Consider the following 12,219-nt stretch of genomic DNA (forward strand, 5'->3'; position numbering starts at 1 on the left):
GCAGAATTATAATGCAGCCAGAAGTAGAATCAGAGCACAACTCCGCCCCTCCCAATATTAATACTGATATCAAAGAACCTCTCTCAATTACTGAAATCAAAACCGTTAATGTATGATGGGAGCAAGTAATTCAAACAACTACAAGGAGGGTTACGATAATAATTTGGTTGGCAGTTGCACAAAAGAAGATGAGAAGCGCAAATTAGACTCTCATGAAACCAACCACATATGCAAGTAGAAAAACAAATTCTTCCTCCGTCGTTTCCTCGATTTCTTATTGGGAATAAGCTCGATCTTTTCAACATTCTTGGTCCTTCCTCTGTAAGTATCATAATTAGGCGAAACTAGGCTCTCCTCGAAAATTTCTGTTATACACAAACCTGATATGTTTGGAACTTGCAACTTTCTTACTCTTCCGTTTTCAGGGTGACATAAAACAAGGCTATATTCCTGTTGCATATCCATCAGAATTTCCCCATTTTGAAACACCGATATAGGCTTCCAACAATTCCACCAAAATAGATTGCGCACGCGCTCACTTACGTCGGGATTAATGGTGAATTGTTTAGTCCAAGAATCTCTGGCTCCATAATTTTGCAACACCCATATGTCGATACGAAGCCCAGGAAAAACACAAGTTAAACAAAGGCAGTCTCCCAATACTCCTACCGTTTTAAGCAATGCAATGCCTTCTGGTTGCGGCACATGCATCTCTGGTAGTGGCACATCCATTGTTCTTTCACTACTAATATCAAAAGACACAACAACTTCAGAGGATGTTTCTTCACCAGTACCTAACCAATGAAGAGCTCCATTAAAAAGAAAACCGGAACATTTAGTACTGCCAAAATCAAAGCTGTATGGGATTGTTTGAATATTCCTCCACGAATCGGATCCTAAACCATAAAATCGAATCTTAGAACTACCCGTTTGCTTGTAACCCACTACTCGCACCAATTTATAGTCTTCTAAGTTACGGTCGTAACCAAAACCATATTTAGCTCTGTGGGATCTTCGTACATTCTCATACTGGTCTCTCAAACAGAAATCGTTAAGTGGTATTGGTATTCTCTTATATTCTCTAGTTGTTGGGTTCCATATACATATATTATTTCTCTTATCACGTTCACTTTTACCGGTAAAAACACCTACGCAAATCAAACCATTACACGAACCCAACGTATCAACGGTATGTCGTTGTTTCATATTGAAGGGGTAATCCATTGCAACAGCTTTCTTACGTGGTGAAGACGATATCGAAGCACAATCTATGGAGGATACCCGCCAGTTCCCCTAATGCAAATCAAAAAACATCAACCTACTATTGATCTTACGCTGGTTAACAAGATTGAGGTGATTATTAATAAATTTACGGTCAGAAATTTGATTAAACAAAACCTTGCATACGTACTTACAAGTTAGGATTGATTTGGCTGGCAGCTTCAGAAAAATCTCTTCTTGTATTTCTTTTGGTAGGCTTGACATTGACATGGTTGCTGCTTCGGGTTTTCACTGCGGAACTCCAAATTTTCGCAGCAGAAGCGCATTAATTTGATCTTTAGTCAGGAAAAATCTACGAACTATGTCTCTTTAGTAGGCTGTAACAATATAAACGTGGAAAACAAGACAAGCCATTCCTAAAATAACTAGGACTGAGGAAGAATTTTATCAAGCTTAAAGCACATTAGCAAATTTACGTGCACGGTAATGATGGACCGAAGGCTGACGCAGCTAGACCAAGGGCGGAGGGAGGACTGAGGTGGCTTAAGGCTTAAGGCAAGTGTGGGTATTGAAAAAAAAAAATCTTTTTTGGGGGTGTTTAAAAAATATTTATAATATGTTTTCTCGTACACTCTTAAATTAAACTTTGGACACTGGTGAATATTAAAAAATTAAAAATTAATTTATCACACGAATTCAGAATACCTTCTACAAACAAAACAATTATAATTTTTTGTGAAGCAAATTATTTTTCATTTTGAATTGATTCTGTTTTCGTTATCCGAACACCCTCTCGTACAATAATTTTCTTCCACACTGCACTGGACTCGACCAAATGGACGGCCTGAGAAAGGCCGTTAAGAGATATGGCACGGACCAAATTTATACAAAGCCCATTAGTTGCTCTAGACTAAGTTGTTATTCATTATCATCCAAGTGTAGTATTAAATATCATAATATGGAGATCAAGTTGATAATTTGATAATCCAGCTTTTTAAATTTTATGTTACCCAAATCTTTTGGTCAATAATAAGATGTCCCTTCTTGGGCGTATTGCTTTCCTATCTCCATCAAACCTTATCTTCACTCATTATTATTTAGTATCTAAATCAAATCTTACATTAATCCAATAAAAAATTACTCACCATTTGCCTTTATAATGCAGCCAGAAAAAGAATCAGACCACAGATTGCCCTCCCAGTGTAATTTATTTGGCTGGCATTTTAAACCAAAACATAGGCTGAGTGTAGTGGAGGAGGTAAGATACCCCTTGTACAGTTATGACACGTCACCTTGGAGTAAGGTCTTAGTCTAATGGTGAGGGAGAGAATTAGGATATCGACGAGGGTTACTTCTTCGCCCAAGAGAGTTTTATTTATATAAAACATTAAAGGTGGGTCCAAAATCTGATATTTATATATTTTCTTAGTCTTTTATTATAATAAAAGAGTAAGCGGGGATTTAATCCTCGTTTTACTCTTTTTTCTGGCGAGGATTCAATCCTCGTCTATTTCGAAATCCCCGCTCATCTTACCTGCTTTCGAGCAGAGAGAACGGGAATTAAAACTTTCACACCCTTTAGCCATTACTGTATGTCACTGTCCTTACCTACAATCACTCCACTACACTCAGCCTTAGAGAGACTCAGTGTAAGTTAAATACAAGTGTCCGTTTAAAAGATGATAAAGTTGTTGAGAGTGTTGAACCAAAACTTACAGCTACATGCTTGAGATTCAAACCCCAAACACCAACTTGCTGCCGATTAAAATTACCATGTTGGTTGCTAGGCAAGTCTATAAATGAAGTTAAAGAATAGCCAAATAAATGATAGAAAATGCGACACTTCGTTTATAGTGGAATGATCTGATAGATATTTTCTCCAAGGATAATTAAGATGTCTATAAAAAAAAACATGCATTGTATCACCCTTTTTACTGCAAAATGTTGTTATATAGGGTTTCCAAATTTCACATGATTAAAATTTTCCTTTGACTTGGTATTCATAATGGGTGTGGAATTTGGTGACCGTGCAGCAGCCTTGATAATTTGGGTACCAAATTGAGGAATGTGGTACATTGTACATTATGGAACTTTACTCACTTTTCAAAGATCACTAGAAATCAAAACTACCCACCAGTCAGTCAGTCACCAATATTTCAACAAAACTTACCTCACAAATACTGTTTTTACTTTTAGATATTCAAACCCTTCTTTTTTTCTACTTTTTTTTTTACTATACTCAAATCATTTTGCCTACTAGGACAAAACACAATAAAGTTCCAAATTCATGAAGTTAGATTTTGTGTGTGATTTTGTTTTTTACTTTAACAGACAAAGGAAAAAAAGGACAATCATGTGAGGGTGGCTCAGATCAAGAACCCAAGTTGACGGTCACATAAATGAGAACTGACTGCTTGAATGTGATAATCATGAAATAACTACTGAATCACTGACATAAGAAAAGAGAAAAGAAAAGGCAAAGCATTGGTTAATGGGCCTGAAAAAGATTTTTAATGGACCTTACCTGAAATCTGAGCACATTTCAGGGCCCACACTTTTATACCTGCCTGCTGCATTCTTTCATCTACTATGATTGTTGCAGAATGCCAGAATCTTTTACAGCACCGTTGAATTTGCATCATATATGACCGACCACTTGGGTTCTCAAAAATTGCCAGTGTAACAAGTTCCGGTAAATAATTTTAGATAAACACAGTAATTTTAAGGTCGGTAGAATCTATAATACCATGAGTTTTAAACTCAAGTCACTAGTGAAATATTCGAAAAATCGACTCTTCTATATTAACCTGAGTTTTGAACTCGGGTCACTAGTTTCGACAGCTTTAATGTTTTGGAAGCGAGTTTTGAATTCTGGTCACCAGTTTCGATAGCTTTACTAGTATTCCAAAATTTGATTTCTAAACTCATGCCACTAGCAAAAATATCTGATAAATTTACTAGTCTACTGAAACTTGTGTTTTGAACTCAAACCAGTGATAACACATTCAATAATTTTACTATTCTACTTAAATGGAACGTCAACACGTTTGGTGGTGTAACTGCAAACCTGCAACTATCAATCTACCAACATGCATTTCTATCTCCATTTTTGGTGGGTTCTTGAAATTTGGTTCTATGTTGGCTTCATTTTCAATTTTGATTAGAATAATCATGAACCAAATTTAGGACTATTAATGAACAAAATCTAATCCAAATACCAAAATATATTTTTTCTGAATTTGGGTGCTTTTTTTTTACTCAAAAAATCTAAAATAAACTTAAAAAACAAGAAATTGAATGGCAAGTTCAATCAATCAATTTATAACAAGATCTGTAATAAACATTCAGAAACCCTAGAAATGGATATGATAGAACCTAAAAACCAAATCCACCAACCAGAACTTATTACTTGTTCTGTTCTTATTCATTAATATACTAACTGTAATATCTTGTTAAAAATCTGTATCCACAAACATTAAATCCTCAAAGACAAGATCCAGAATCTCATTAAAGAACCCTAAATTTTTGTAAAATCTTACAGTAAATTGATTGAGTGTTGAATGTAAAAAGGTTTTTTTTTCAGATTCCATTTCCAGAAGAAATCAAAAAAAAAATTGCAGATTCAGAGCTAAAAAAGATCCAATTTTTATCCAAACCCATGTCTCAAAGCATCAAATTAGATCCAAATTCCATCTAACAAATTGAGAAAAATGAGAGAATTATGATAATAATTAAGATTCTAAATTTCTAAAAATTTCATTTAAGTATACAAAAATTCATCTCTTTCCGGAAAATTATATTTCATCTTCCAGAATTTCTTTTGTTTACACAGAATATATTTCTTAATCTTCATCTTCTTCTTCTTTCATGTATTTACAGAGTTACAGACAGAGACCCACCTAAAAAGACTCTGTTTTTTTTTTTAATTCAGAAAACAGAGGAGGTAGAAGAAGAGTATTCACCATAAAAATCAGGAACACCAGAAGCATCCCATAATCTTTCATTAAAAGCTTCTTGTAAATCATCAGGAATAAATGGAGTTCTACACAATGGACAAGTCTTGTGATCATGATCCATCCACCGATCTAAACAGCTTCTATGGAATATATGTCTACAATTAGTCAATCTCCTTATCTCTTCTGAATTCTCAAAATCATATAAACACACAGCACAGCTCTCTGGGACATCAATCTTCTCACCATCACCTCCATCTTGTTCAGCTTCATTAACCAAATCTCCAAATTTGATAACCGGAATCATTTCTCTGATCAGAACAGCTGAAACAGAGTGAAATTCGGTTTGACATTGATGATGTGAATGAGAATGAGAGTGATAATTCTCTGATGATGATGATGACCAGGTAATGTCTGATTCAAGAAAATCACCTAGACCCATGAATTTAAACAACCATGAAATGAATTTCCTTATAAAACCCAAGAATGATAGTGTGTGTATAAGTAGTTTTGGGAAGAATAGTTCAGTATATCCCACTGGAAAACCCATGATTTCTGTTTCTTTTCTTTCTTTTTTTCTTAAAAAAACAGAGTGTGAAGGTGAGGATTGATGAGATTGTGAGAAATGAGGGGGGGTATTTATTGAGGAAGAAGAAGAGCACAGCTCATGAGTTAGACAAGTCTGACAAGATTGTGCAGAGGGGGGGAGAGAGAGGGGATTTGGGATGTTGTTTGGAGATGGGAGTTGGCGTGTTTGTGTTGTGTTTATAGTGAGAGAAAAAGGAGGAGTCTTTGGCAGGGAGGCTCAGCTTAATCTTTTTGAAAAAGAGAATGACTGCGAAGGGACGTACAAAGAGAGGATGTAGCAAGGAAGCTGCTTGTAACTTTATGCGGTGGATTTGTATGTATGTATGTATAAAAATACGGTGAAGTATATGAAATTATGAATACAAGAAAGCAATGGTATCTAAAGAGAATACAATATGAATACGGTAAGTCGCACTTTTTTGCTTCTGGCAACCAGAAACAGCAGTAGTTTTCAGAAATCAGAAACAAAAGAAATCGGTTCACAAAAATGATGCCTATGTTTATCCTTTTCGAGAACCAAAAATAGTTTTTTAAAGTTAGAGAGCAGAGGTTTTATTGGCGGAAATTTACTTTTAACGCAATATATAATGTAGTAATACTTCCCCGGTCTAAGCTATATAGCCGGAAAATTTCCGTTTGTCCCGTTAGATAAGCGGAACTCTAATTTTGAAATGGTTTTTTCGGCATATCCATATTTATGATGCATGGATATTACCACAAACTTGATGCTTCTAGTATCGGGAATTTAACGAACGGTAAAAACATGAAAATAAATGAACTTTTACAAAAGTTACAATTTTTATTCATCTAAAATATTTGATTTTTCCGCCTATAAAATCTGACGGAGAAATAGCATGTTTGGATACTAGAAGTATAAGTTAATCACATAAGTCAGAAGTAACACCATGTTTGTTTACTCCTAACTCATCTGAGTCGTTTGGATCTGGCTGAAATGACCTGACTTGCGTCAGATCTAACTCAATATGTTGGTTTTAAGTCATCTGACTCAAAAATATATGAGTCAGTGGTTTGATCCCATGAGTTAGGAGTATTTTGCTACCTGACTCAAACGGATCTGAATCAAGGGTTAGGTCCGAGTAAGAAGTTGAGTCAGGTGTGACTCAAAATATAAAACAAACGATGACTCGGCACGAATCATGGGTTGACTCAGATCTAGACGCCGAGTCAGCTGCAAACAAACAAGGTCTAAAACTATTTTGCTTCAGAAAAAGTTAACTACTTTATTTTTATAAGTCATTCTGAAATTCTATATCCAAATTAATTTATAAGTTTCCGACTTCCAAAAATCGAAAAATAACTTTTGAATGCTTATCCAAAAATGTTATAAGCACCCACTAAAAGAGCTAATTAAGGTTGATAATAGCTAGAAAATAGGATCGTCTGAAACTTATGAACAATAGAATTGCAAATCATCCATCCATTACTGTCGAAAAATGAAATTAAGAATACGTTTGGTCATTGTAATGAGTGTGGTGTGAGCTTAATTAATTGTGAATGCTTACACTAAACTAATTTTTCCTAAATAACAATGTTTTCCATTTTTTGAATGGTTTTGAGAATGCTTTATTAGTGGAAATGAATGATTATCTTCTCTAGATATGCGTTTAGTTTTTTGTTTTCTCTTTCGGGGTTGCTTACAAGTATCACTCAAACATGATTAAGCTACGGAGATTACGTTCCCTGTTGATAAAAAGACCACTTTGTTAAGATAAACACCACTACTGAATAGTGGAAGAAAGAATTTGCATTTGAGGATACATTGTACATATCACTGCATTGCTATTCATGTCATGTGCTTGGATGATTTACTTTCACTGTACTGCCTAATTATTATTGTACTAAGAGATCTAATATGCAAGTAACAAACATTACCGTACGAGCCAGAATCCCGAAGCTAGAACCCAAAACCAGTGAGCAGACCTTTGAACGGTAGCAGTAACAGTGACGGTAACGTTAACACTCGCAACTAGAATATTTCTACGGTGGGTAAATATGATTGTTACCCGTGAAACTAGAATATGTTAGAATATGACTTCTGACATTCACAGTCAATTTAAAATCACATTTGAAATGAATTTTTACCTTAAAAAACTTCAATACGGCTTTGGCAGGTTTCAAAGGATTTGTCGTCATCACCCATCTAATCTCATCCGATAAGGAACCTTCTTGTTGATCAGCCAAATTATGGATTCTCTTTTCACTCATTAGCAATAGGAGTGGGGTGCAAAATTGCTCAATTATAAGTTTTGTTATTGTCTTAAATCCATGAAAAAGGGGGTCTAAACTCTAGAAGTATAGAGAATTGATTCTTCAAAGGATAACCCTTAATCATACCAATAATAAGAGAGCTTATGTCACCTTTTTTTCCTTATTTTTGGGTTTATGTTTAGTTTTTCTCATTTTCTTTTCGAATTATTTTACTAAGCTTAAAACTTAATGGGGATCAAGTTCAGTTAATTAGGTCACTTAAGGGTGATTTAACAATGAGCCAAAAAGAAGGAAAAAAAAAAGTTTCTTAGTGTTGTCAAGTCTAAATACATTTTTAGTGGTCATGCAAAAGGGACCAATAATCATGCAATTTTGCTAGTGGGGTGCTTAAACTAATAGCTTAAAACAAATTAAGATATTAGGGTGTGGGGCATTATATGGATTGTTTCGTCAGCAAGATCAATTGAATTTCTTTAACTTTTGTACCATAAAAATGATTTTTTCCAAAACAAAAATTTATGTTCAATCATTTGGTGTGGAAAATCCTATTTTGTTTGACAACATTTTTTCAGTTTTAGTGGTGAGCAAGTTTAATGATTTTTGTTTTGAATTTTTGTAATGATTTTTGAGCAATAATGAAATAAAATATTTATGAATTGAAGGTAAGTCTATTTGGTTACAAGTTTAATGACTTCTGTTTCAAAAAAAATTCAATGATAACAATAATGAAATACTCAAATCTTAAACATTTTATATAACTGGTTTTTATACAGAAATTCTTTTTCAAAATAAAGAAGAGTGCTAATAAGTTGCTTCATAAGTGAATATTCATAATGCAATTCTTCGTCCATAAAATTTGATGATAATTTCTGAGCGCAGAGGATCAATTAAAATGATTAAAGATGTAATACACATTGCATTTATTTGGGTAGTTGTTGTGAAAAATAAAATTTACAGAACTAAAACATTTTTCGGGAAAAAATAAATAATTTACTCACAAAAATACATTCTTGTCTAAACTAAATCATTTTTTTTAAGATGTGGTTGAGCACAAGACTACAAAGGTAGTTTTATTAGGATTTAGAGCATGATTTTGTGTCCCCTAATAGAGTCAAAATAAAAAGATTTTCACCTATTTTCAGCAACAAATTTGGAGTTTTAAAATGGATTCCAAATGCAATAGACCCCCCATCCTTTGTCTTCCTAGGCTACTAGAATTTGAAAAGTTAGGTTATGAAATTGAACCCAAAATGGTCCATGAACTAACCCTCTTATGCCAATGTTATGGTCTATTGGTCTAATATTAAGGGCAAAATATCAGAGATATAATTGAATAAGGTTGATGGATGACCCATTGAAGGTCACTAGGTTCCTTTACTAGTGCCTAGCGGTGTGAGTATGGGGCCTTCTCTCATTCTCAAATATAGGACCTACTAGGGGACATGATCCATCTAACTTGATGTATAATTGTACAAAACAAAAGTTTAACTTAGTCAGACTGAGTCAGATGATCATGTGAGTCTACTCAATGATGTGCCTTTCATATGTTTGGTTATAGGCAAGACAAAGAGTGATGGTTTTGTAAAGTCACATTGAGGACCAGTCCAAACAAGAGTTTAACTTGTTTAACTGAATCAATCATTGAAATCTACCTTATTTACTGCGATTTTTTTTATATGATTAAAAAGAAATTAGAGAGTATCATATTGTTAGTTTTGAACTCAGATCACTAATATCCTCACTTTCTCTTAATTTTTATGGGTTCAGTACGATTTTGGCGTTGAGGTTTGAACTCATATCATATTGGGTTTAGTAAAATTTTCGTGTTAACGAGGTTTGAATTCAGACCACTGACATCCTCAGTCAAACGATTATATCATTGTTAAAATTCAACAGTTTTACCATTTTAATTTACCGAAGGCAGCTCTCCATTATTATTATGGCTATGAAAAGTGCGAACATGCTCTGGCATATTCTTGGCCTATTCTTGCAGCATAGTACTAGTATAGTAAATATAGTGTACTAGTATAGTAAATAAATTTGAATAGTAAAAAAATGGTAATAAACATAAACCAAGGGGGAGAATCCGGTCTATTTACTAATATTGGCCTTTTCCTAGGAAGAAGAAAAAGGATGCATATCTAGACAAATGTAAAGCAGACAATAGGAGATATAAACATGACAGACTTGTATGATGAGTCGGTGATGGGGTTATTTGTTTGGTAGCCAGCACAAAGAAGATGCAGCAGCAGCAGCTGCCGCGGCATGGCATCATGGGAGAGATTATTAGTGAACTGAACCCAACCAAATGTATGTGGGTGTTTACTGCCCACCTCTCCATCCTCAAGAAGAATTTAAAGCGCAACGTTGGAATAGGACCCTTTTGTGATAACCCCATATCATAACGGCTTTTTTGTGTTTGTCTAGGGTAACCTAGACATGCATTGTCAATATGGACCCTACACCTCAATCCTCTCCATACCTCCAAGAACTCCTCTCAAACTCTCGGGTCACAATCTCTCCACTTCATCTTTATGGGGAAGAAGTTCTGAAAATTTTCTAGAAGTTTTTGTGCGGATGTAGTTTGATCTAAACTGTAAATGTCTGAAAGGTAGGGATCAAATGACCAGAAAAACAACTAAAAGATGAGTATATATCAGCTAACACAGGTGATAGTGTCACAGTTCTTCGGTAATAACGATTCAGAACGTTATTTTTGTAAGTTATAACGGATTCGGAGATAAAGTTGTAATGGTTACCGACTGTGATCTTCATACTGCCCGTTTCAAGAACATTGATATATACGTTGTCCCCTTGAGTCCAAGACTAGTAGAATCAGAATAGCACTAGACACTAACTCTCATCCCCACCACCCCCATTCATTCAACTATCTTCTTCTTCTTTTTTTCTTCTTTGTATTTTTTGTCTCTTCCTTTGGCATATCAAAATGGAGAATCCTTTGGTTCCTTCTTTTCTCAACACTCTTTCTCTCTTTTTCACATTTTTTATTCTTATTTATTTACCCTTTTCTACTTTTTTTTAATAAATAATTTTCATTCTTTTTAGGAAAATCATTTTGAGCCACATTCAGGTTATTAGTACACGTATAACACTCCGTTCTCATTTTCTCCGGATGATTCTTGGTATACTGCGGGTCTGATCTTGCGGTTTATACGGAGTGCAAAAAGGGTACGACCCCAACCCGCCCAACAGGGATTAGCAGCGGTAAGACTTTTAGGCGGGTTGGGATCCTTCTTTTTCGTGTCACTTGGTGGTATAAACCCTGGGATTTAACCCTGGCTCTTTTTTTTTTTAGCATTTTTGTATGTTAAGACGATTTGTTCATTCCCTGGATGGCTTGTTAGGCTGAAAATATAAATCCAATGATGTAGCAGCGAGCAAAAAAAATCCACCATTACCTCTTAATAGCAAAATTAAGCACCCAAAAGATTAGTGTTGTTTCCAAATGAGTTTCATTTCAAGTGTTAATCCGCAATGATAAAAAACCATGGATCGGGAGCACTTCTGATAACGGATCAGTTCGGTACGGAGTTGCCCCATGTTAGATAAAATCCCTCCATGTTGAAAAAAGGAGATTTCTTTGTTTGGTTCAGCATTTCTACATGGGATGTTTTTTGAGATCCAAGTGATCTGTCTGCAAGTTAAAACAGTGATACTTATCTAATTTGATCAGTACACTAATCTCTCTTGCAAGTCTCTCTGGCAAGTCTCTCTGGCAATCACTCAGCATAGACACACTGAGTAGGAAAAACAAAGGTGATCATATGGTGCATACAGAGAAACTGAGACAAATTGTAAAAGAAGTTGCAGAATTTGTCTCTCTGACTCTGAAAAACAAAATTAGTACTACTAATCAAGCTTTAAGAGACAATTACTGCAAGTTTACAGTAATTAAAAACTCTTAAATACAGCAAGTATATGCATCTCATTGGGTTATAGCTTATCAAAGTAAGAGATGTAAGAAAAAGAAAACATTAGAAAAGAGATGAGATTAGTACTGATAACTAAACTAATTGAGATCATGTGATGCAAAACACAAAAACCAAAACCCATTAGGTCTTGTTAATGCCTGCCTCTCATGCCCGCCCTGGCTGGCTGGCTTCTATTTGCTTTGCTGCGTGCCCATGTTTCCATTCTTTTTGGGGACGCGGCAAGATGTGCCACTATGAGGTGCAAGTACAACTAATCTTCTATTTTAATGCGTGAC

General features: G+C 34.9%; 2 protein-coding genes across 2 annotated transcripts; both read right to left on the minus strand.

Annotated features, from left to right (window-relative positions):
* Positions 1 to 210: 210 nt before the first annotated feature.
* LOC113272046 (F-box/kelch-repeat protein At3g06240-like) lies at positions 211 to 3,863 on the minus strand. Its single transcript, XM_026521956.1, has 3 exons — positions 3,746 to 3,863; positions 2,938 to 3,014; positions 211 to 1,293 (listed from the first exon to the last, which is right to left on the minus strand). Exons 1-3 carry the CDS (start codon positions 3,861 to 3,863, stop codon positions 211 to 213), a joined length of 1,278 nt encoding a protein of 425 aa, XP_026377741.1.
* Positions 3,864 to 4,932: 1,069 nt separating this feature from the next.
* On the minus strand, positions 4,933 to 5,920 carry LOC113274778 (E3 ubiquitin-protein ligase RHA1B-like). Its single transcript, XM_026524164.1, has one exon. The coding sequence runs from the start codon at positions 5,722 to 5,724 to the stop codon at positions 5,149 to 5,151; it is 576 nt and encodes a 191-aa protein (XP_026379949.1). The 5' UTR covers positions 5,725 to 5,920; the 3' UTR covers positions 4,933 to 5,148.
* Between the last annotated feature and the right edge of the window lie 6,299 nt (positions 5,921 to 12,219).

This window comes from Papaver somniferum, chromosome 4 (genome assembly GCF_003573695.1).
Source record: "Papaver somniferum cultivar HN1 chromosome 4, ASM357369v1, whole genome shotgun sequence".
NCBI lineage: Eukaryota > Viridiplantae > Streptophyta > Magnoliopsida > Ranunculales > Papaveraceae > Papaver > Papaver somniferum.

Bases quoted from the DNA above. Each gene is read 5' to 3' on its own strand.
- LOC113274778 (XM_026524164.1), bottom strand. From the start codon at position 5,724: ATGGGTTTTCCAGTGGGATATACTGAACTATTCTTCCCAAAACTACTT.
- LOC113272046 (XM_026521956.1), bottom strand. From the start codon at position 3,863: ATGATGCAAATTCAACGGTGCTGTAAAAGATTCTGGCATTCTGCAACA. The intron at 3,015-3,745 runs GTAAGGTCCATT...CTTCATTTATAG, and splicing joins GAAATGTGCTCAGATTTCAG to ACTTGCCTAGCAACCAACAT. The intron at 1,294-2,937 runs GTAAGTTTTGGT...GATTTGCATTAG, and splicing joins TGAATCTCAAGCATGTAGCT to GGGAACTGGCGGGTATCCTC.